We start from the raw sequence: 26,285 nt of genomic DNA on the forward strand, positions 1-26,285 counted from the left end.
ATTTTTTCCTTTTTGATACATACTTTGGAATTTTTATCCTTTTCAGGATATTTTAGTGCATCTTTTGTCATTTTTAAGTGCATATTTTTAAGGCATATAATCTGGGCTCTACTTATGTTACACTGTGAATTTTACATAGAATCACAAGAGAGGAAGTCATGTATTAAAAGAGCTAAGTTAAATTGTGGTAAGTACATAAGCATGGAGTTTCGTCTGTGACATACTGTGTACTCTTCTACAACTTTACAGTATTAGAGTCTTGCTATACACACATACAGCTTATACATAGGCGTGAAGTTGGAATTATTATTAGTTGCAATCAGGGTTGGGATTTTGATGTCAAAAACTGGTTTAAACCATCAAAAACCTAAATGAATGCCTTTTGATAATGTTTTGAACATAATAGGTATATAACATGATGAAAAACTTACTTTTTGTTGCATATTACAATGTTTTATTTTCAAACATTAATTTATTACAATAATTAAAACAATTTTAATTTGCAAATTTGAATTTTTCAATGTAAGAGTCTAGAACATATAAAATATAATTTAATGGTTTATTTATCTAAGCTTACCTTAACTTGTGTTCAATTTTTGCTAAGCAGAATAGAGCTGTTTATTCAAAATACGTATGATGGGGCATCAGGGTTAGGTTTTTGACCCCAGAAACGAACTTGGTATTAAAACTGTCAATGATGAATAGTTTTTGATGATATAACCTGATAGATATGTTAAATAACAAAACACTTACTTTTATGTAGATTAAAGGGCTTTATATTCAGAATTATAATTACTGAGGAAAAATACCCATTTCAATATTTAAAATTTTCTGATCCGCCCAAAATTTTATTCCATATAAAAATTCTCACGCAGCATCTGTTAATACACCAATTAAACTCATTTATTTTCCCCCTAAAAATTTCTTAGCTCAGGAGATGTTTTAAGATTATTATTAAAGGAGGTGTTTTAAGATTTAAAGATTATTTTCAACCAAAGCAGAGCTGATAGGACTTGATGCCCAAAGCATTTTTTTTTTGTTGCATGTTTGAATACAGCTTCAATTGGAAAACCATTGCATTATAAATGCTAGTAAATATACCATATCATAGTGCAAAAGTAAGAATAGCTAAGTTTGACTAAGGATAAGTTACAGGAGTTTCTTAAGCATCATATACAAGCTAGCATTGTCAAATTAAATGACATTTTAGTCCTACAATTTAATATTTTGATCTCTAGATATATTTCAATGTTATGCACAATAAGAGTATCTCAGTGATTATCTAGATAATTTAATAATAACAGAAATCAACATTACATATATGATGTAATGAACTTTTTCAAACACTTATCTGTTGTAAAAAGAGTACAGCAGATGGTTTGTATCACTGCACATATATAAGCAGTTGAAAAAAATTTTGGAAGGTCAAGAATCATCTTGAATCAGGGAATGTCAAATACTTCCATAGTTTTCCCTTCAATGTTTATGCTATACTTTATTCAAATTGTATATTTTATAAGAAAAAAAACCACATATATTTTGTGCAAAATAATTCTGTAGAGAGTAGACAATTATTTGACAATCATATTAAATACTTATTCTTTGTATAACACAGTCACTTTAAACATTACATGCAATTAATGTGTGTGTATTTCCAATGGGATTTTTTACATTGAAAAGCAATATATGAGTTTTTTGATAGTTTTTGACGCAACAGCTTAAATCGTCAAAAACCTGTTAACCCTGGTTGCAATTAATTATTGGAAATTCTGAGGGGGGGGGGGCAAACCTAATATTTCCATAGGTTACTATGGAGGTAGTGGAAAATGTTGGGGGAGGGGGCTCCTGCCCTTGTGTCAGATACACATTTGTGCCTATGTGATTATAAATACCATTAACTAAAAGAAATCGCTTGAAAATAACTGCCTGTGATGATCCTATGCATGTTGCCAATTAAACAGCACAAATAAATGACAAAGATGTGAGATTACTGCAAATTGCTATCAGAATTTTATTAATGCCAGATTTACATTCAATGGTTTTAAAGCAATAAATGGCATCCCTGGCACACTTGCAATAATTTACACAAAAGAACATTAGTCTTACACATGGCATCTTGATTACGTGTTACTATCGAATAAATCACACCCAATCTGACGAACTCTCAACTTTGCTTCTTCTGCAGTCATTTTTTCTTCTTCGGATGGTCTCAAAGAGTTACCCTCTTCATCCAATAGGCCTTCTTGGAAATCTTGGCGCATTTTCTTTGCATATGTGATATGAAAAAGATGTTCTGCAGTGAACTTTTCTTGAGAAATGTCAGCTGTTCGATATGATACATAAGGCTTCAACTGGAAAAGAAAGATATGGGTTACTCATGAAATAGAAAATATAATCACCATCTATGAAAAATAAATGTTAACAAGAACACTCAAAATGCAAATTTCAGTGACACTTCTTTGAATTTTAACAAATGAGATACAGCCAGTTGTGAAGTTTACTTGCAATTCATTCAAAATTAATTTCATGGAACAGGCAAAAAGAAGTGCTGTCCAAATTGAGGGGAGCTGTACTAAGTTTTGGTGGATGAGGGCAGCCCAAATTTTTTAAATTTCAGGCATGCCCACCTGCGTAGAAAGAGGCCAACAAGGCGTGGAAAATTTAAAAAACAAAAAATGTTGACAATTTTACCTAAAAAAAATAGGCTTGTCTCGATAAATTTGGCTAGCACCTACTTTTACTTTGTTTATATTTGACAAGGCAAATCTTCCTGTAACAATCATTTACTCAGAGTTTCCTTGCATCATAATCATTTGCCTGGGGCTTTCTTTCTTAAACATATTTTGTTTCTTTCAAACCGAGCACAACTCTGATCTATCGCCATGGGCAATTTACTACCGAGTGAGTTGTGCTGGAAGTGCGAGTGTGTGTGCCTAACAGTCTGAGTGTGTACATAGTGTTGTGTCTGATTTGCACTGTGCCATATATATTTCAGGAGTGTAATGATTGAATATTTGTACCATTGCAGGACTGTTGCTCTCTGTGAGGAGACTTTTAACGGGGCGATTGGCTCACATTCGAACCTCGAAGTTGGGGGAACCGCAGTAAATGAACTTCTGCTAACCACAACTGCGGCAATGGTGGGGTTTGAAGCTGGGTCCTCACAATGCGATGCCATTACTATAACCATCGACCCTCCTAATTGAACATCCTTTGCCTCTCTTGTGTTTGCATGGAGGAGGATTCTAGTTATGATTTACACTGTGGTTCCTTCATACTTATGTAGCACATTTATCTCTTCTGCTAACATTAAATTTATTGTTAATCATAATGCAACTGCAATACTACATTTTTTCACTCGTGTTCAATTAAATAATTTTTTTAAAGCTTGGAGACAGCTAGACCCGGCAACTTGAAAAGTTAATTTATAATTCACTATTGTACTTTTTTTGTGATATTTTGTCTTCTTATCTTGAGAAGAGCGTAACCATCCTTTCATTTCATTCACTATTTTTACAGAGATGAAAGCATAGCTGCCAACTTTTGAAAACGAAAATTAGGGAGATTTTTGCGCCGACACATATTTTATACTAAAACCACTTCCTAATAAATACAAAAGGGATTTTTCCAAATGAAATGGAGATTTTCCCCACATAAAAGTCAAAGCATAGGGAATAAAATCCCTACTTAAAAATTGAAGTCAAATAAAATAGGGGTTTTACACACATGGAAGTTAAACCCTTGGGAATAAAATCCCTACGCAAAAAACAAGTGAGATTGGAGGCCAAAACTTCAATGGTGATCTAAACAAAATATATTGTGTTCAATAGAAACGACATAAACAAACATTCTGCACCAATGACCCAAAAATTATCAGAAGATGAAGGGAAAAAGCATCAATTTTTGAAGAACACATGACTTTTTGTAACACTTGCTTGATGTTTTTTTGATTTCAAATGGGTGATGATGTCAGTCTTTTCACCATGACAGATGTTTATGTCCTTAACACAACTTGAACAAAAGAAAAAGTCGGCATTTTTCTGGAACGTTTGATGAAAGGAAATTCATTAGGGAATAAGTATCTTTAAAATTAATTAAATATTTTTTGCTTATCAGTATTCATGTTTTGTTATCGCACGTACACAACTTCAGCAAAAGAGGAAGTTTTGACCACATGCACGTCACTATAATTTTCAATTATTATCCAGGACTATTGGCTGCTAAGCTATTTCCCTGCACGATAAGACAAACAACTTTTCTTGTTACCACATCAGAGGGTTTGTAAAACTTGTAAGAAAAAACAGAGGCAAACGACTTTTTGCCCTACAAGAAATTCCTTAGGGATTATTTTTAGAAGTGGGGATTCAGAAGTAGGGAATGTTTAGGGACAATTAGGGATTTTTGCGATTTTCGGATTGAAGAACTTTTCAGGAGGTCAAGAGATGAAGCTAAAATTCTGGAGATTCCCGGAAAATTCAGGAGACTTGGACGATGTGAAAGTCATCAATATAAAAAAAATATTTATTTAAACACCAAGTTAGTATCCACACACATACAGGGGTTTTGATACGCTTGTGTCTGAACCCCAGTATGGAAATTCCAATCCAATGGTAATGAATGGCGATAAAAGTGTCTGCCTGCAATCACTAAAACCCGGGTTTTGAAAAACACATTCAATTTGGTTTTCAGTCTGCAGAATTTCTATTCAACGCATTAGCCAGCATGCCAGAAAATAGTGAGGGTGACCTTCATGCCAGGAATACCCATATTTTCCGGTATACAAGAAAATCTGAATCACAGATTCCAAAAAATTCCTTAACATCTGGACTCAAAAATATCAATTGAATAAGCTGATTTGCCACCAAAAATCTTGGGTTATTATGAATGCCGGATACAAGGTATATTCGTTCTCATCATCAGATGAGCAGCTTAGAAAAATAGTATTAAAAAAAGTACAAAATCAGTAGACTGTAAAGTATTTTTGTATTCTTTCATCATGTGATTTGAATAGTTTGAGCAAGTTGTTGAAAAATCGTGCTGCAAAACATGAAATTGTGGTATGAAAGAAACAGCAGATTTTTTATTCCTAAACATGCGAAAAAAAGAAAAAAAGTGGAAAGCACATTATGTGCATTTTGTATTAGACTGCCGATAATTAGACTAGCGCAAGGCTTAACTTTTCAGCCCTTGACTCAAAATCATCACGATCAGCTTTTCAACCCATGGGACTGTTTTTTCCCTTCAAAATCAGTGAAACCAGTGACACAACAAGTGCATTTCTAACAGGACTGTAAGTGGATTCATACGACTTATCTCCGAAGGCCCCCACCCACCCACGAACCTAGTTTCGGTCATGGCCTATAGATCAATGGCCCCTGATTGTTAGTGGATTTGTACGACCCATCTGTAATGCCCCTGCAAATCAGAGTTTTGGGTCGTGATCCATAGCTCAATAATACCTACCTGTATTTGGGTCAAGAATCACTGGCTGCAAGTAGATATGTACAACCCATGACAGAAGCTGCTGCAAATTAGAGGTTTGGGTTGTGACACAAAGCTCAACAATTCCTGTCTGTTAAAAGGACTTGAATAAACCACCTCGAAAGCCAGTGATCGCGACTCATACGTTAAGAACCCCTGGGTGAGTGATAAATGAATGTTCAGTTTTCATTATCGTTATCAAAATCCTGGACAAAACTTGTCTGCTGTAGTGAAAAATATTATTTTATTCCGATTTGCATATTTATTCAGTAGGCCTATTTATTAGAGATTGATATCAGTCTTTTGTGAATGTATCATGTGATTCATATTGAATCCTGTTTTCCCCAGATTGCAAGGAACAAGATAAACTCAAACATTCAAAAAGCTGGTTTACTCCGATACTGGACAGCATGTCGTCTAATGCAATGGGAATACAGTGAGTGTAAAATAGGAGAAGACAGATAAGGGGGGTTGCTGCTTTGCACAAACTGTCACCTTTTTTTATATATTTTTATATATAATAAAAATAAAAAATATATTTTATATATTTTTTTCTGTTTCAGTATCATGCCCATATCAAGCAGTGGCACACTTCCTTGTATCTGTTTTGCATATACTGTTTTGTTGTTGCACATATTATTTTGTATCCCGTATCATGCTCCTATCCAGCAGAGGTGCACACCTTGCATTGCTTCATATTCGTTTTGCATTTAGTGGGCAGTTTTTCAGAGGTGCTGTCAGCCAATGTAAAAAAATTGAACAATGAATAAAGCTGACAGCACCCTGTGGCGGTGTTCTGAGCTGATGGGGTGGCTGCATTTCCTTCAGGTGGTGCGCATGCATAGTTTGGGGACTGTATTGCGATGCTTGTGGTTAGGGGATGGACTAGACCAGCATTTCTCAACTGCTGGGACCTGACCTCATTCATACCGGGCCGCGAGTGATTAGTGTTTAATTTTTCCTTATACATTTTCCATTCGTCATGAATTTGACTGGGCTTTCGACTCACAATAATGAATGAAACAGGGCCACGAGCCAGAAAGAACCACTGGACTAGACCACCAGAAGACTAGTTTTTTGAGGGTTGGACAAGAGTATGAAGGAGTGGTGGTACAGATAATGAGAATTGCAATACCTCTATGCAAATTTGTTACATCAATAGTACAAATCCTGAGTTATACTTCACCTCGAATCCTGTTAAGTCAGGAACAACAAGCTCTGGAACTAGTTCTGGAACATGAATGAATTTACCATCTTCCCAATATCCAGAATCTCTTACACCACGACCTAAAATGAAATACAAAAAACCACATTGTTGTTTTATAATTATTTGAAAATGACTCCATAAAGATTGTTTGCTTCAGAGAAACTAATTGTGATTGCAAGTCTTAACCAAAAATTTTTGTGTGTTTTTAAAGTCAGATAATAGAGACAGGCTTACGTATTTTGTGGCCCGGTGCTGAAACAGCTTTGCAGCTCTTTCGAATGGTTTCGCTGCCCCTCCCCCCCCCCCCCATCCTCAGCGTTCTCAGCACCCTGGTGCAAGCTAGGTTTAAATTAGCACCCCAGAACAACTATCAAACTATAATATTTAATAGGGTTGCTGCACTTTTGAAATATATGACATCCATATTTATTATGGGCATCTTTTTCTCAGTCACCTCGTTAAGCATTTTGCCTGTTGTGGCATTGTATTTGTATTTCACGTACTATATTATGTGGTATGGCCTATATTTATGGTAATATAGACTATGTCGCGTGGACTTGAATTTGGGCTTGACAAGAAAAATTTTGAGCGTGTCCCTAGGCACTTGAGACCCATCATGCTATAATCATGCCCCACCAAAATGGGCTACAGTTCGGGATGAGGGAATGATTCTTATTGATTTTGTTTCTTCATGTTGAAATTCACTATAGAGGGAGACCATGAAAAATATGTCCTGAGGCCCAATAACAATAATAGCCCAGGCATGCTGGTGCAAGATGTGGGGGGGGGGGGGCATGTTTAGAATATCTGAACACTATGATGGAGGGCTGTCAGGGCTAGACGACAGATTATCTATACTCATAACTGCAACTAAATACTATTTCAGCTGCAGCAAATAAGCACTTTCAAGGTTGTGGCACTGCCACAACCCTTTCCCCCTTAAAATACTATGTTGTTAAAGGAAAAATTCTGCGCTTTCTCTAATTCAGCATCAGGGACATCGATCTCGCGTGGACTTTTGGCTTGAGGCCGGGACTATTTGTTGCATAGACAAACGGGGCACGTGGCCAGGGCCAACCAATTTTAAGGGCCCCGAAATTGGCTGCCTTTTGTATTATAGGCATCTTCATGTGTCTCTTCCTAAAAAAAACACAAAGTATAAGAGAGGCCCCCAAAAAATCACATTTGCCCAAATTAATGATGCACAGGCCCTGCCTTGAAGTGGTAGGTGTGAGGGCTCTCACACCCACCATTTCAAAACCCTAGACCAATGAGCTCTCTGTCTTGGACAGACATCATTCACCAGACAGCAAACATTATCCAGAGAATTTTAATTTTGCTTTGTTAAAAAAAGTAAAAAAATGCAAATCACTGTAATCAAAGTATTTTTATTCAGTTTTTACGACCCCAAAAATTTAGCTGCATGGTGCGACTGCACCTTTTGAAACATAGGCTACCCCAAATCCAAACAACAAGCAAACTAGGCCCATTTTCTGGTCCAGCACCCGGAGCAACAAACCCCGCCCCCCCCCCCCCAAACCTATATCCTTCCCTAGTTGTAGCCTGGCAATCAATCATAGTTTAGTTAAATATTCAACCTCGACCACAAGAATATGAAGAAATGCTTCAGCAATTCTGATACTGGTATGGTGCATGACTAAGACAGTCACTTAGGTTTTTCTCGTTGCCATATCTTCATCTGAGTGGGGCCATATAAATAGGACATGTTGGATCACCTGAACACCAAACCTTACTAAGCCATGATCTTCTCCAGGATTCTGTGGTCAGATTTTTCACGGGATCGTATTACAGTGAATTTATAGAACGATTAAACCATGAGAATAATTGTGCCAGGCCCTTAAGACCAGATCCCTGTCCGGCCTATGTATCCTTGAGGGACCCATGGAAGCACCAACAGCATGGGCAGAGACATAGGAAGGAGATAGACTTGAAAGTCTGGGGAGGGGCACGACAATTGCTGGGGCATGATGATGATGATGTAAATTCATATATATGCAAATACATTAGGTCAATCAGTTTTACTTATGATGCTGGGGAAAAGGGAGCCATTGCTCCCCCACGCCGTCCCCCGTATCTCCGCCCATGGACAGAGAAACAGGCAGAGGGCGATTTAACCTTCCCACCCCTCAAATCATCAAAGATGTGTGTGAATGGCCTATGCCAGTGGATCTCAAACTGTGTGCCGCCAACCTACCTTCGCAAGGTTTTTCAAACAGATTCGGTGTTGTAATGCTCTTGGGCGCTGTGAGTGAAAAAGATTTGAGAACCCCCGAGACTTATTTATCAAATGTACATATGTATTGACATCATCGTCATCATGGCCGCACCATCATTCCCCTCAAGTTCATCAACCAGTGCCGTCTTAAGGCATGGCCCGAGGGGCCTCACAAAAATAGAAAATTTCTCTTATACGGAAGCAAGGGTCCAGGTTTTATTTACACCCTGATCAGATTATTATTTAAACAATGCCGGGGCTTTATTTATACCCCGATCGATTTATGAAAGTAATTATTATGTGCTTGTTGGTTTCCGTTGTTGTTTTTTAATGCTGGCGATTTTTTTTTTTTTTCGGTGCAAAGGCAACCAGAACAACAACAGAGCAGGCAACGCAGAACAACCAAGCGCGCCGGCGATTTACCGTCGGAAAAAAAGTCGCCAAGTTGGCGTGTCCCCTTATACCGAAGCTGTTACTTTATATTTAACTATTGAAATGGACACGGATCAACTTACGGTCAACCTCTTCCGGGTGCTCTTCGAGCCATGCACGATCAGCCATGTTGCCCCGTTTATTAGGGTAATGGAATTTCCTGAAGTTCCGCTTTCCGTAGGTACAAGCACTTGTCGAAACATCCCTTCGATTCGACGAAGTCGGACTGATTAATGTAATTTTAAGGAAATTCAAGCACGCTTTTGTTTTGTAAACAACAGCCGCCATGTTTGGTATGTTGCCAACGGCAGAAAGCAAAATACATATGTGACTTAGATATTTTGGAAAGTAACTAAAAAGTAATCAAACAAATTGAATTAAAAAGGTCAAATCGATTCATGAATTTGATTTTTAGAAAATTAAAAAATTCCATTGATGGATATTTTACTTACATTTAATTTTTTTTGGACCTCATTTCAGAAAACGTCATGGGAGAATATAGTTATGGTCGCCCAGACATCGGAGGAACTGGTTGACAACGTGTTTGGCTTGTTGATTTGCAGTTAAATTTGTTGATAACTAGAATTATCAAAATGGCTCCCAACCTCGTGGTTAAAATACATCCCGTTGTGCTGTTTTCGATCGTGGAGTCCTATGAGAGGAGGAATGAGGGGTCGCATCGTGTTATCGGCACGTTACTTGGTGAGTGCTCCTCAATATGTTTCCATATCTAAAACAATGTCAAGATTGGAGAGGGAGTCTTGGATGGTTTAAGTTGAAGCGCGGATCCAGAGGGGGGCGCAATGGGGGGGCGATCGTTGTCCCCCCCCCCCAAGAGCCGTATTATATGAGGGAAATTTGTCCGCCCTATAAAATAAGCCGAAATGATCAGATGCAGCTACACAGAAAGGCCGGATACACACTGGACCCGATATCTATTCCTGCCTCCAGTCCATTCGCAGCTGAAGGTATCTGCTTCGGCATCATTTTACAGCTGAATATTTGACTTCATTCCAGTTGCATCTAAAGATGTCTGTCTGCCTAAGCTCATTCGCTGCTGAAGGTGATTGCTGCCGCTACATTTGTAGCTGAAGATCGGGGGCGATGGGCCGCGACAAGACAATAGCCATCCAGAACAAAAGATATGAATTTACATTAGTATGATTACTAAATACCAATCGTATCTCAGGGAGCTATAGGCCTGTGGAACTGAGCTTAGCAGATTTATGGTTTTGCTCCCTTCTATTCTAGTCTTTTTTTTTTTTCTTTGCTGCTCATTGCCGTGCTGAGCAGAGCTCATATAGCCCTTTAAAAAACCAGCTTAGCCTCTGCTTTTAACTCGCTATTTGGTCACTGAAATGCTTGCACACTTCCTTAGTTGCTCTTCCAGTAGTGCAATGACCTGCTCCCTTCTTTCTAGGTCATTCTTTTGGTCATTCACATGCTTACACACTCTCTGGGACAATTTTCTGGGTTAATTTTCCATAAGCATGGTCACCGCCAATGTGATGAATTTTTTTGTGCCAAGCAATCGCAGGTCAATTCATGATGGCAGACAAAGAACACACACAATTGCAATGAAAAAAAATATGCGGTTAATTAATGTGGTTTGATAAAACTAGCAAACAGTGTGACATCAGCTATCAAGGTTGGCAATTTTGGCACGAGGAAACGTTGCCACATTACCCCTGACCATGCTTATGCAAAATTAACCTTTTTCTGTTTGTTTGTGGGTCTGATCTCTTGGTCTGTAGGTTATTTTGGTCACTCACATGTTTGCATACATTCTTCATCTTACAGTTGCTCATTCATCTGGTCTGTCGTTCCAATCTAATCGCTAATCGTTGAACCAATCTAATCGCTAAAAAACTGTTCACATGTAAGACAGCATTTTCCATATAGGCAAAGGATAGACAGATAGATAGATCTGCTCACAACCCTGGACTGTAGGCGAAGGATACATGTACAGAGCTTGAAGCTTTTTAGGGTAAGTCAGAAGACTTGCTGGAAGTGACATCACATTTCTTGCCGGAATTTTTAAAGACATGTGAGACTGAGCGTTCATTTGGCATGACAGATTCGATAAAGTCACTTTACTGGTTGTGGTGTCTTTTGAAAATAATAAAATAAATAATTATAGGTTGCATCTATATTTTAATTAGCACGATACAATTTCACTTATATTTTGTAATTTCGGCTCACGCAGGGCTGGTGGGTATGCTTCACTGCTTGACCCCCCCACCCTAAGCAGTAAGCGCATCATGACCTTTGACTCCCAAATATAAGTAATTAAAAATGAATCAATTGGCATGCAGGCTTGTGCAGAGACATTGATTACCTCCGTGGATGACTGGACACTTAATATCAGCTTGAAAAGCAAAAGTGAATAGTAAAGTTAAAGACAAAAAAAAAAAAAAAAATGTGAAAGCATTCAAGAAAGTTAAAAGTGAAAGTAATAGGGGGTGGAAGGGGGAATACTAAAGTTACGTGTTGGATTCGAACCATCAACCTTCATACTGCTAGTTCTACACTCTACCGACTGGATAACATTGAATACCATCCATAGTCCTGATTCAGTTTGTCTTCAATTTGCATGTGCTCTTAGACTAGCAACACAGAATTGATGTCACTTTTTGTTCCCCCATTCAACCAAATTTCAGTCAGGCTCTGTATATGCATCCTCGCAAGGGTCTGTCCAGCCAAAATTTGGGTCAGTTTTCTGGACCCTTCACAAAATTTTGGATCTTTTAAAATAGACCCTTCACAAAATAAAAATCAATAAAACTATGAATTTGACATTTAGTTCCTTTTGAGATAGATTAACTAGATTATTTTGCTTTGCTCCAAATGGCTTATTTTTCACAGAATTAATGGTTCTTTTGACAAAAAATAAGGATAATTTTCACAAAAACGGGGTCCTACAGAAAAAATGTCTGGACAGACCCATGCATTTAATACTAGGCAAAATGAATTTAATCATTGTTTGTCTACTTTTTTGAACCCCAAAGCAGAATGCTTTGCATTGTTCTGCAACAGACCTTGGCTGACTGGAAATGCACTGCAGTTCCCATGATGGTATTCACTATATTTTTCTTAAAATTCTTTCAGATTGTTCTTCAGTAGCCCTGATTGTTCTGTATTGTACATTGCAAATTTTGACATATTCTGCTTTGGGGGCTTCTGAAAGAGAAAGGTAGAAAAATTAGACCCACAGTATTTATTGTTACATCTTTCACTGTATTTAAATATAACGCAATAAATTACCCATCAGATACTGGTCACTGGTCAGTTGTCGGGACCCCCAAAGCAGAATATGCCAAAATCTGCGGCGTGCATTGCTGAACAATTAGCGCTACTACAGAACAATCTGGAATTATTCTAAGAAAAGGTGCAAGAAAACACTATTATGGGGATTTTTACCACAGAACATTTTCAGTCGGCCGAGGGTTTGTTGCAGAACAATGCAAAGCATTCTGCTTTGGGGGTCAGGACAACTGCCTATTGACTATAATATATATATATATAGGCGTATTCTCTGCTTCTAGACACATTTTTACATTTCATAAAATTTTCATCCATGATTCCTCTGTGGTACTTTAACGAATTGGTACATGTTTGGAATTTGTCGTGAATCTAAGGGTGACGTTTCTGTGTAGTGTTTTTTTGCTGACATCTACCTTCCAAACCATGTGTGAAGGGTAATGATTGAAGGTTTGTACTGTTGTAGGCCTGTTGCTTTCTGTGTCGAGACTTTTTAACTGTGAGATTGGCTCGTATTCGAGCCACAGAAAACCAACTTCAAAACTGACAACCCCCCCTGTGGTGTCAGTGGGTTTTGAATTTGTATCCTCGTGCTGCGGGCCCATCACTATGACCACTTGACCACCACAGTGGCTGGAAGCCACCTATTATTTTACCGCACACCAGCTCCAGTCATATATCACCACACATCGATTTCCAACCAGTAGAGTTGGAAGGGAAATGAAGTCATCATCTATCGTCTGTTGTCCTAGGATCGGTAGGTAAAGAACTCGTTTCCAATGTTCTTGCCCGGGTTTGAACCTGTGGACCTTGATGTTAACTTTCATAGTTGAAAACAACCACTGCGGCACTGCAAGGCCAACTGTATAACAAAAATATAAATTGAGATTTCATGAATTACAATGCATTGACATTTACGATTATACATATTTTTCAGGTGTCCATGAAAAAGGAGGGGCCGAAATCACCAATTGCCTGTGCGTGCCTCATAACGAGTCCGAAGATGAAGTGAGTCTGTTTTATTTTTTGTTACATCTTTCTGTATTTTACAATAAAGCAGATATAGTTTCAAGACACTTAAAATTGAACACTACAATAAACAAAATATCTTAAATATCACATGAGATATCGGGGCTTGGAAAATCTCAGATGTCAGGTCCCTGTAGCAACTAAAAAATTCCTGATTAGATTGAAGTCTGAGGACAACGTAGAAATTTCTAAGTTTATTTGAGCATTTCCACAATGGAAGTTCTGCTGTGAAAGAAATTCCCCCAAGCCAAAAAAATTTTCAGATTTCTCAGCAAAAAAAAGCTCCTAGGAAATTCGGCTGATGTATAGGCTAATTTTATTCTTTTTTTTTTTTTTTTTTGATTGGTCAAGTGCCTTGGTAGGTATACTATTGAAAAAAAAAATATTTTAATTTTTTTGCAAAAAAAAACCATTCATTTAGTGAACAGCACGAGTCTGGGCATAGGCTAACGTCACTTTCATTCATTGTGTGAAATTCATTAAGTTCACTTTCATCCTTTTGTGGGTGATAACTGGCTATGGCTGGGACATGATGTCCTGTTTTTATTCATGTCCTGTGATCCATCCAGTTTATGGATGATGATCTTAATTAGTTATTTTTGTGCCAATTGCTAGATGTTTTAATGGTATTCAGTGGATGGTATATCTCGCCACAGAAGGTAGGCAGACCTTCAACATGATACATAACATCCCCAAAGCAGAATGTTTAGCACTGTTCTGCGACGAGCCCTCAGCTGACTGGAGATGTTCTGCGGTAAAAATCTCCATGCATTTAATAGTGTTTTTTTTGTTTTGCACTTTTTCTTAAAATTCTTCCAAATTGTTCTGCAGTAGCCCTAATTGTTATGCGACGTACGTCACAGATTTTGCCACATTCTGCTTTGGGTCTTTAACTTTAGCAGGTGATATAAGAACAAGTATTATATAACAAGCATTTTCAGTCATAGAATGTGTGGTCGAATCGCAAAAGCAAAGTCAACAACAGCAGTTGCAAAGTGCACAACAGCAGTTCACAAAAAACAAATATAAAATTTTTCTGAAGGACTTGCGGGGGCAAAAGCATCAACCATTGGAGTAGGGCAGGGTACTGTAATGTAGTTGGTCTTTCATGGTGCAATCTGGATAGCAGAAATTCTACCACAAGTCATTTTGCGGCTTGATCATTGTTTGGCACACCATAACCTTTGTGGTCCTTGTACCAATAAAAAAAACTAACATCAATCCAATCTGAAGGTGCACGTGCACTTGCAAATGGTTAGTAGCACATATCATATAGCAAATTTGTCAAAAAATTTTAATATTTGTTATTGGGGGAGTGCTTTTGTGCATTCTCTAACACCCTCTAGCGCTTTTACTATTGTGATTTGATCATACATTCTTTGATAGAACTGAACAAATGTCAGGTCGCCATGGCAACTGAAATATTGGTATTGGTGCATGAAATTTTCTTCACATGGTTTCTAAGACTGAGAGCAGCACAAAATGTTAGGAACTTATAGGCATCATATCTGCCAACTTAGAAGAGGGTCACTATGCCCTGGAAAAGTCAAAAGAAGCATTATTTTTTACCTTTTTCTTCGGGTAAAGAAATTTTAAGCACATAAAAAATTGTTCTGGTGAGTAGATTTTTTTGTGATTGTTTTGTCTTATATCACCTCTTGAAGTTTGTCCCATGAATTTAGAATCACCCTGTATGGAAAATAGATGGCTGCAAGGTCAGACCATGAAAAATAAAAACAACTCTGGCAACATGAACATGTTAGGAGCCAAACATGAACAAATCACATATTCCAGCAATCTAGAATTTCCACAAAAAATATGTGTAAGGTGTATGTGCAGTTAAGTAGTGGTAGTGGATTCTATAAACTAATGAAAGGTTCTGCAAATGTATATGGACGAGGTGTGTGTATGGTTTAGTAGTAGTAGCCTATTCGTGGCCCTAAAGCAGAATGTGCCGAAATCGATGATAAGAACAATCAGTGATACTGCAGACGAATCTGGAAATATTTTAAGAAAAAGTGAGGAAATCACAATTATGGGAATTTTACCGCAGAACATTTTCATTCAGCCAAGGTCTCGTTGCAGAACAATCAAGAGCATTTTGCTTCAGGGTTCATGGGATTGGGGGGGGGGGGGGGGGACTGAGGGCTGCCAGATTTTATCACCTACGGCCACATAAACATTCCAGGGTTTATTCATTTAGGAACCTTAGTGTTCAATTATCATACTGAAAATTTTATACTTAATGGTTACATAATTAATAAAAAATATTAAAATATTTACCATTTCTTATTTCACAATTATAAATTATTGTCTGTTTTTACCGTCGAGCCTCAAAGGGAGGCTTGACCTACTTGCCTATGTTTCAAACAAGAAAAAATGTGTTATTTACATTCTTTCAATATGCACTCTCATGATTTTTTTTATTGGCAAAATAAAATTTATAAAAATGCGTTTCTGAAAACATCAAGTCTCCCCATGTTCCCCTAAATCTTAGGCCGAACACATACTGGGGATGTGTGCGGAGAGGTACGAAATAGCGGCGAAAACAAATGTACTGTTTTGTTCTGCGCCTCACATACTCGGGCAGCGAGACGAGGAGGAGAAAGAGGCAGCTCCAAGAGGTACGCGACTCTTTCAAGCCGGTTTGTTTTCATCGCGAGGTAAAATCAGACGCTATTTGGGGATTGGTCAGTTTTCTCCCCTTTTTTTTCTCCTCACTCTCTTCTAAAAAAAAGAGAACTTCTGAGGGGGGGTCATCATCATCACACCCATTTGGTTTGGAGGGAGCATTTCGGATTTTTTTCCACTTGTGGCGCTCTCTCTTCTTTTCGATTCCCATTTTTGTGCTTAACCCAGTCTATCCTAATGTAAAAGTTTGACGATTGTTGTGGTAGCATTTTACGGATTAATTCCCCCGTCATTTTTTTAGACGTGAATATTTTTCAAAATCTTACTGGGACTACGAGATAGCATAGATATTTCGCAAATTTCCGCCCATCAAATTGCGCTTTTTGCATGGAAAACTGCACTATGTGCAACAAGAGAACTTCCTTCTGACGAACGGACAGTGCTGCAACTAGTGGGGGGGAGGGGGTTGGTCTGGTTTCCTGGGCGTAGTATCAGGAGGGGTACAAATTCCATCCTTCAAATTTCATTTTTTCAATTGTCTCTGAATAGCTTTTAATAAGAAACGTACTGCCGTACTGCCATGGGACGTAGGCACCAAAACATGGCGGGGGGGGGGGGCTATTTCAAACCCCCCCCCCCCCAATAAATTTAGTGTTGGGGGGCTGAGAACCCCCTTCCCCAATTAATGAATAAATAAAGCGGGGCACTGCATCCTTCTACATACGGGCTCGAGGCTCGTCGCGGGACGACTGGAAACTTTCAGCCCTCTCAATGTTTTTTCATGCCCACGCCTTTGCTCTGGGCTGCAAAATGTAAAGGGTGGCAAATTTCTGTCGGAAACTGGAAAACCACTATAAAATCATAAGTTATATACCACTATAAATCATTATGCAGTCGCTGGGGTGGAAAAAACCTGTCCTCCCCACAAACACATCAAAAATCTTTTAGAAAGAAAACTTTATCTATGTACTGTCTACACCAGCGGTTCTCAACCAGTGCTCCATGTGCACTGGTTGAGGGGGCTCCACGTTCACTCAATTAAAGTAAAGTGAGTCAGTAAATTTTATGACCAAATGAAAAAAAAAAAACGTAGCGTACGGGGCTCCGTTGTAGAAATTATATACTAAAAAGGGCTCCGTGACTCAGAAAAAAGGTTGAGAATTGCTGGTCGACATTAATTTTCTACTCAATACTGAACATGTTCTTAGAATTTCAACGAAAATTTGTAGAGATTTTTCCAGGAACGTCATTTCAACGTTTTCCAGGGAAGGGGGCAGGCAAAGAACATGAACTCAATTTATGTATATCTACTCTACAGTATAATATAAAATCACAAACTCGAAAAGGGCCTGTTTCTAAGCAATCGAAATTAGTGACGATTTTATGTTACGGAAGTGAGTGACGTTTTTTGAATGACGGAAATCGGTTACGATTTTAGGTCAAGTATTCATTTAACTCTAGCATATTCGGGACCCATTTGACCCATCGGGACCAAGTTACGTGCATGCACCGAGAGGCTCTCACATCCTACAGCAGGGCCTCTAGTCTGGAATAGATGGTGAGCCCCCAAACTAGCTTTTCAGGGGCCCTCTGTGGTTAATTTATAGTGTGAAAAATCAAAAAGTGATAATCTGTCAGCCCTGCCCTTGTGGGGGGGGGGGGGGTCATGCTGAGAGGTATGTATATGTATCATATACATATAACACCAGTGCTCCCAACACACAAGGTTGGGTACCCGGGGGGGGGATTGCACATATACCTTAATGGGGAAGTTAAAAGGTTTCATAGGCGATAGCGGAAGCTCAAGCTATATTCAGTCTGGGGACCCCATAAAATTTGTGAATTCGGTCACGGGTAATTGAGGGGGGGGGGGGCCTGGAATTTATACGTTGGTAAAATGAATACAAATGAACATTTGCCATGGCACTCACAGGGGGGATGTATGACAAGCTCCGAGTCAGGGGACCGTTTCATTTTGGGTATCCCTTGATGAATCTCATTGATTTTTGTTGTTTAACAATGTAAAATTTGCAACACATCGGTAGCCTGAGATAAATCCAGTCTGGGCCCCACTAAAATTCAGCGAATTGGAGTCTGGGGACCCCCATGGGCAAGTTTTCTGGGGGTACTTGATGAATCACATTTGTTTTTTGTTGTTTTCTTATTATAAAATTCGCTTCTTCAGTAAGCTGGTGCTTTCACATGTCCCTTTCCATAGTACGCTGATGAAGTGGGAAGAAATAAACAAGATATGTTGTGATGAGAAAAGGGGGGGGGGTTGATTGCCAAAGGCGACGGGGGGGGGGGGGCAGAGCCCCCTAGTATATATATATATTTGTATGTATATATACCATTTTTAGTGCATTTTCAAAAGCCCCCCCCCCCCCTCCCTCGAATGATGGCCCTGTATTTGTCAACACGTTGATGGATTAGCAGGGGTTCTCCAACTGTGCACGCCAACCTTTGTCAGGGGTGCAGTTTTGCAGTGGTCTTGACGACAAAGGTTTTTCAAAGAAATGCTTTTCTTACAACTGCTCTTCACATAGATGTACGCAGAATTTTCTCGGGGGGTGGGGGTTCAGATTTGTTTTTCCTTCTGGGGGGGTTTATGTTTTTTCCAGCAAAATAACACTATAATCTTGGTTTAAGGGGGGTGTGTGTTAGAACCCCAAATCCCCCCTTTGCGTACGCCAATGGCTCTTCATAAGAGAAATGGGTGGCGCGGGTGGAAAATGTTTGAGATTGAGAACCCGTTTTTTAGGAAAACGGATAAACACCGTGATGATTGCTCATCGCTTGCTAACAGTGTCGAAACACGGTTTCTGTTTTTTTTCTCTTTTATTTTATTGTACTGAATATCTGTTATTTCTGTGGATTTGAATTGGAATGCCGTGTGTTATGAAAAGAGACACAAGATTTTTTCTGATACAAATAATGAACACCTCACACACAATACATATCTCTATATTTCTTACAAAATCAAAACCAGTTTATTGCATCATCCGCACGTTCATTGAAATTGGTTATGTACAGAACACTGCCAAAAGCAGTGCCGTCTTAAGGCATGGGCCCACCAGGGCACGACCAGGGAGCAGAGCCGTCTTAAGAGCATCATGGGCCCCCGGGCCAAGTGATTTTTCTGAGGCCCTACTAGGCAAATTCTTTAAAATTTCAACCAGATCTCATTTTTGTGAGGCCCCTGGGCCGTGCCCGGGTGGGTCCATGCCTTAAGACGGCACTGCCCGGGAGACCTCAAGATAAAAAAGGCTTCACAAAAGAGAGATGTGGTTGAGATTTTCGAGAATTTGCCTGGTAGGTAGGGCCTCAGAAAAATCATTTGGCCCTTGGGCCCATGATGCTCTTAAGACGGCCCTGCATATAGGAGGAATCTATAATTCTGGGATGTCATAAATAGTGGATCCACTCTGATAATTTGTGATTAACGACCACGTATACATTTATCGCTAATAACAATCATTTTCATAATGATACGGTGGCCATAAAAAAATTACAGTTGCGTCATCGAGGTGTATGGATAACTTCTCGCTTCATCTCATTAACGGTGATATTTTGTTTAGAAAGTATCGAAATTAGCTTCTGCGGATTATAGGCATGTATTTTTATTCAGTGTCTAACTAATTCTGTTGTTCCTCTATCTTGATTGAAGTATAATTATTTAAATCTTTATGCAATAATATTATAATATAATAACATTATGCAATAATATTCGAAACAACGGTTTGGGACTTGTTAGTCTTTTGAGGATTAATGGGTTTATTGCCGCGCTTCTCAACCCTTTTTGACCCACGGAGCCCTTTCCGATATGTAATTTCTATGGCGGTGCCTCGGACGCCTATTTTTTATTTATTCATCAAAGTTTCTGACCTATTTTTATTATTAATTTATATTATAATTAATATTTTAATTATTTTTTTCAAATTTACTGGTTTTTTTTATTTATTTTCCTCGAGTGGCCACGGATCCCCTGGGAGTTCACACGGGGGCCCTAAGGACTCTACGGAGCACTGGTTGAGAACTGCTGGTTCATTGGAATCCTCCAAAAATTGCCAAACTGATTGATTTGGCATGAACAGGCTGGTAGGGTTACTAGTTGGCGAGATGTCACTTTTCCCGCTCAAAGTCTTCTCTTCTTTACCCTTCAGAACGCCTGCGGTCATTTTCACTCTCTCCACCTCGTCAGTATGTGAGGGGACATCGAGATGAGTGTCGATATATTTTCTCTTTTGAAATCGCTCTCTTTGTCGACTCCCCAGTATGTGTTCGGCCTTCTTCTGCAAGGGGGAGGGAGGGACTGATAATGGTGACCTGAAATGTTTTGCAATAAAAAATATGTATTAATTTACTTTTGTTCTTTACAGGTAGCTGTAGATATGGAATTTGCAAAAGCCATGTATGATTTGCACAAGAAGGTGAATCCCAGCGAGGTGATTGTTGGATGGTAAGAATTGAGTTTTTAATTTTTTTTCTTTGTTATGAAACATAGTCTACTTTTCTTTCTTTTGATAAAACATAACAAATTAGTATAAAAAGACAAAAACGGTAACAAAAATACATAAAAACCAACATAAATTAGGAACATTCACTCAGTGACCCCAAGGCATTTGGGGTGTTCTTCCATCAGGTTTATTATATGTTAGTCAAGCAGCAACTGTCATTAATTTTTTTTAAAAATTGGTTAATTTATGGTTATATAAGGTCCAGGGAATTGAATTTATTTATTTTTTTTTTTAAATATAAAGCCCTGTTCACATGTTCAATAAAACATCCCGGGAAGTTCCTGGTAACTGGGATTTTTGCTACAAACCGTTCACATGACGTTTAGTTTATGCCGGTAATCCCCCTCTTCTTTCTGGAAGTCGTCATTGGTTATGTGGGTTTAACGGAAGTGGTTGATTCAAGATGGCTTACAGGAGCTTACAGTAGTTTTTGCGGCACAAAGGATTATGGGAGAGAAGGTTGGCGTCGACCACCAATCCACCCCAAGAAAGATGGGCTCTTTTTGATGAGCTTATCTCCCACCTTAAAAAGTTGCCATGCCAGTAATTATCACCAAAGCCACCCCCAATCTTGCACACGTGAACAGGGATTAAGATAACACAATGTTTTAACTTGTTAATAGCAAGTTATATACACACATATACATTTTATCTTATTAAGTGTGATCAATATTATGTATACATTTTTTTAAAATCAATATATGTATTTCAAATATAACTCGTGCAAGAATATGCAAAACAACAATAACAAAGTGCTGTGCATAGATTGTGAAGATTGTAGTTATGCTTTAGTATGCATATATGGAGGGTTTAAATTTCAAAATGTTAATTTCGTGTGGTAGGCCTATAACAATATTCCAGGTTCGAACCCTGTTGATGGCACAGTGGTGGTTGGCTGAAGTTGGTTTTCGTGGTTTTCCAGCATGGTTCGTACGGTCCTTGAAAACCTTGAAAAGTCCTTGAAAAAAAAAAGTTCATTTTCAAGGCCTTGAAAGTACTTGAAAATAAATAAGAGTCCTTGAAAATAAATAAGAGTCCTTGAAAATAAATAAGAGTCCTTGAAAATAAATAAGTCCTTGAAAATAAATAAGAGTCCTTGAAAAAGAATTTTTTTTTAAGAATTCTGTGAGTCCTTGAAAAATTTGTGTTTTCCGAAATAGTTTTCGCCACTTTTTTTTTTTTTTACTTCGTAAGTGACGTCCTTAAAAAAGTGCAAAGCACAGGGAAAAAGCCTTAGTAGCCAATAACCCTGGATAATTGGATTTAAAGCACGTTTTTCCCCATTATTATAAAGCCGGGTTTTCGTAGGAGCAGGTTTTTTGTGCCGCGTGCAAAGTGAATCGCCCAGCGTGACACGCCGTCCACTCAATAATAATAAGAAAACAAGTTCGACTGTTTTCCTAGAGAGCGCGACAAGCCTCACACGGCAGTGTTTTACGTCGGGCGTGATTGGCCGACTGTTTCTGGAGGAGTCAAATGTGTTGTGCGCCACTCGTTTTACCGATCTTCTCTTCATTTTTGTTTTCTTTCACTTCCCTTCATCGAGCTCGATGCTTCCCTTCAAACCGGAGCATGCAGATGACAGAGTAGCTGATAGCAGGGCCATGAGCTGATGCGCCACGGTAGGAATACACAAACGCGTAGTGTGATTATGTGAAACGTTTCTGTCGACGCGAAATAATACAGTTCGGTTCATGCGGTGCCAAAAACCTATGTTGGAATGTTTTTTCCCTTTTTATTCTCTGTGCACGTGGAACCGCTCGGCCCGACGCAATATGTAAATCGCTGGCGGCATGCTCACGGGAGCTCGGCTTTGTACTGTAGGCTGGTTTTTTTCCGCGTCTATGTCGGGATTGTTTTTTTTTCTCCGAGATTGCCGGTTGTTATTTGTCGGCCGTTTTATTTATTTATTTCTTTTATGATCGTAAATGATCTTGTTTTTTTTCCTTGCAACTTTTATGGAATGAAAGCTAGAGTTCAAAATGAACTTCCGATCATTGTTTTTTTTCTTCAGCTCAGTCGGCACACTCTGACCCCCAACAACCAACCAATACCTATTTCTAGAGTAGAAGTCCTTCTGTTCTAGAAAGTATCGCAACAACCCACTTCTAGGAAAACCCGGCTTTATGGTAGCATGTATTCTGTGATCGTACGTAGACGTATTTAGAGTCGTTGGAAGTCATTAAACTTTTGTACTAGGTATTTTTTCTGGAGGACTTGAGAAATCAATATCTTAATAAAAAAGTGCCATAATTTTTGCCGAAATAAATAATTTCAGCCTTTCGGTCCGTAAGTGAGCGAAGCTTCCTCTGATTACTGTAAACTATAGGCGAAGATTGACTTGGAAGTCTGGGGGGGGGGACACGATGTTGATGTCAATTCATATATGCATATATACATTAGATCAGTCAACTTCACATTCCCCCCCCCCCCCCGTATCTCCGCCCATGCTGTCTAAGGTTGTATAAGGTTCTTTAAAGAAAGAAAACAAAAAATGAGTAACAAGTGTGTGTACTTTTAATTACTTGTGTGGCTGAAAAATCCCTTCTATCAAGATTGGTTGCTGAGTGTGCCAGACGAAAATGTCGCCAAATGCAAGCTGTACTTCAATGGGTGAATCGGCGCTGAAATCCATTGAGCTTATATTACTGGAGGGAGTATGACGCAGGGCCATAACTAGGATTTTTGTATTGTCTTGCCGCCCCCACCAATTCGGAATTCGATAATTTTATAACGGTGTTCACCTAAAAATTGCCACCCGGGGCAGTTGCCCCCCCCCCTCCCGCGTTCTAGTACCGGCGCTGGTATGACGTCAGTGGTCTACATAATTACTTGGAAGATCACGTGACGCGTTGGATGTCGGCGCATCTCCGTTATTTTCTAATGGCATCCATAGTTGTTTAAAGGAGTTTAAAACAATAAATGAAAGAAATAATTTCAGTATCGATGATATGATTCCAAAATTAATGAAAGAGATAGTTCCAGAATTAATGAAAGAAAGAATTACAGAATTAATGAAAGAAAGAATTACAGAATTAATGAAAGAAAGAATTACAGAATTAATGAAAGAAAGAATTACAGAATTAATGAAAGAAAGAATTACAGAATTAATGAAAGAAAGAATTACAGAATTAATGAAATATAATTCCAAAATTAATGAAATATAATTCCAAAATTAATGAAATATAATTCCAAAATTAATGAAATATAATTCCAAAATTAATGAAATATAATTCCAAAATTAATGAAATAATTTTAGAATCAATAAAAGAATTCAGCATTAGCGAAAGAAACAAATCCAGAATTGATGAAAGCAATTATTCCAAAAGTTATGAAAAATTATTCCAGAATTGTTGAAAGAAATAATTCCAGAATTGGTGAAAAAATTCCAGAATTGATGAAAAAATTCCAGAATTGATGAAAAAATTCCAGCATTAATGAAAAAAATTATTCCAGCATTAATGAAAAAAATTATTCCAGCATTAATGAAATAAATAAATTCAGAATTAATGAAATAAATAAATTCAGAATTAATGAAAGAAATAATTTAATCTTTTTTTATCTTTAGAAGAGTTCTTTTTTTTTAGTCTTTAAAAGGAAATTAATTGCAATATTTAGAGACTAAACTACGTTTCAATGAGGAAATTGACAGGCACGAACTGTGTTATTCAATGTGCCATATGTTTTGTATGATATATATGTGTATGTGGCCTCCTTTATTCATTACAGATGATGTGAAATAAAGTAGGGAGAAATGTAATCTCTGAAAGTTTTAATCAAAATTAAATATGCGCCTATTCATGTTAGAAATATGCTTTTGTAAAAAAAGTCCTTGAATTTTTAAGTTTTACCTTGAAAAGTGCTTGAATAGTCCTTGAATTTTTTTTCGTTGGAAGAGTACGAACCATGTCCAGCTTCGAGGATTTTTTTTCAAGAAAAAAGTTGCCCAAAATATTATTTTTTCTACTTTTTTTGCGATCCATTTCCATGTTGATACACAAACTGACATAAATTCCAAAAATTTTCTGTTGGTCTCTAATTTGGTAGTTGCAAATAGCAAATTTTAGTTGACATCACAAATTTTTTAGTTGCTATGGTACAATGCATTGCCAGTTTTTGACTTTATACTGTAACTTGATAATTATGATGCAGTACAAGTCTTATAATGAGTATGGCTTATAATGAGAATCTCAATATAATGAGTGATGTGCAGGTGATTGCCAAAAGCTAATGAGACAAAAAAACATTTGCTTGTAATGAGAAATCCATTGTAATGACAATTTTCCTCGTGATTGTGAGCTGTCATTATAGACAGCTCACAATCACGGGGAAAATTGTCATCATAACAGACTTCTATGATATATTGTCAAACCAAATTATAGATCTCCCTTGCTTATCACCAAAAATTCCCAGTAAATAAATAAGTGACCTAGGGCACATCCACAGATCGATCTTAAGTGACTTCCCTGTGTACTTAATACCACATGCTTCAATTGTCTGCAACACATTATCAGATCACTCAAGTAACCTGGGGCCTGTTCCATATCAATTAAATCGTCTGTGGCACATTTTGAAACCGATGAAGTGGTCTGCACTCTCCAAAAGGTTGATCCCCCTTTCTTTAACCAGCATTGACAGGATATTTCACCTCCTTAAAAGCCTCTTATTTCACTGTTAACAAGCCTTGATTGTTTGTAAAGTTGATTTTCAAATGAAACATTTTTCCCTGTACCCCTTACTTTGCACCTGCTGTAAAGCAGAAGAAAGCCTACTTCATTAAAAAAGAACAGGGGGTTTAATGATTTCTGCTGTCCGCTGAGGACTCACTGTAACTTGTTTTTCATCTACCCTAAATAGAATTTGCATATGGGTTCTTGTTTATTTAATTTTCTGGCATTATGCTACTTCATCATATTCTGTTTTTAGGTATGCAACAGGGGCTGAAGTTACTGGGCACTCCGTTTTGATCCATGACTATTACAGCCGTGAAACAAGTTGTCCAATACATTTGTTGGTAGACACCACCCTCACTGAAGGAAAAGTCAGCCTTAAGGCATTCACCAGGTAATGATTATGTTGTATTATTGTTGTATATGATGTAAAGTTTTGTATATGGTCAGGGCTCTCGCGCTGGTTCTTTATCCTAGCTAATAAAAAAATATAACCAAAGCCGAGAAAAGGTTAGCGATCTGCTGCAATGTGGCATTACTTTATGGACAATCATTATTTGGTGAGCTTGATTCCCAAATGAAGCATTTCTAAGTGATTTGGAGAAAAATTCCCATTTGGTAATCAAATAACAAATTTCTATTCGCCCATGTCACTAAACAGTTAGAAATCAAACATTTCATAGCAATTTGGCATCTCTACTGAAAGCGAGCAGACCCGTGAACACAAAAAATTACTGCAAATGGGTTTGCTTCACACAACTTCCAATTTAGAAAGATAAATGGTAGTACAAAGGTTTTTAACAGCTAACTGATGTGGAGAT

General features: G+C 38.1%; 2 protein-coding genes and 1 long non-coding RNA gene across 3 annotated transcripts in view; 2 read left to right on the forward strand and 1 right to left on the reverse strand.

The window, feature by feature from the left end:
* Nucleotides 1-1,987: 1,987 nt before the first annotated feature.
* Nucleotides 1,988-9,656, reverse strand: mRpL41 (mitochondrial ribosomal protein L41). Its single transcript, XM_089234098.1, has 3 exons — nucleotides 9,440-9,656; nucleotides 6,668-6,768; nucleotides 1,988-2,351 (listed from the first exon to the last, which is right to left on the reverse strand). Exons 1-3 carry the CDS (start codon nucleotides 9,642-9,644, stop codon nucleotides 2,121-2,123), a joined length of 537 nt encoding a protein of 178 aa, XP_089090224.1. The 5' UTR covers nucleotides 9,645-9,656; the 3' UTR covers nucleotides 1,988-2,120.
* On the forward strand, nucleotides 5,105-9,912 carry LOC149083580 (uncharacterized). Its single transcript, XR_016192907.1, has 2 exons — nucleotides 5,105-5,917; nucleotides 9,837-9,912. It is a non-coding gene; the product is annotated as an uncharacterized LOC149083580 (long non-coding RNA).
* LOC149083581 (eukaryotic translation initiation factor 3 subunit F-like) overlaps nucleotides 9,851-26,285 on the forward strand; it is a 28,342-nt gene continuing 11,907 nt past the window's right edge. Inside the window, exons 1-4 of the mRNA XM_089234097.1 lie at nucleotides 9,851-10,058; nucleotides 13,555-13,625; nucleotides 20,657-20,736; nucleotides 25,721-25,858. Of these exons, the coding sequence (XP_089090223.1) occupies nucleotides 9,950-10,058; nucleotides 13,555-13,625; nucleotides 20,657-20,736; nucleotides 25,721-25,858 (398 nt within the window). The 5' untranslated portion in view covers nucleotides 9,851-9,949. The remainder of the gene's footprint in view (nucleotides 10,059-13,554; nucleotides 13,626-20,656; nucleotides 20,737-25,720; nucleotides 25,859-26,285) is intronic.

This window comes from Pholcus phalangioides, unplaced genomic scaffold (assembly GCF_987345545.1).
Source record: "Pholcus phalangioides strain wild (caught in Gottingen) unplaced genomic scaffold, Ppha-v1.0 ptg000008l_1, whole genome shotgun sequence".
Taxonomy (NCBI): Eukaryota; Metazoa; Arthropoda; class Arachnida; order Araneae; family Pholcidae; genus Pholcus; species Pholcus phalangioides.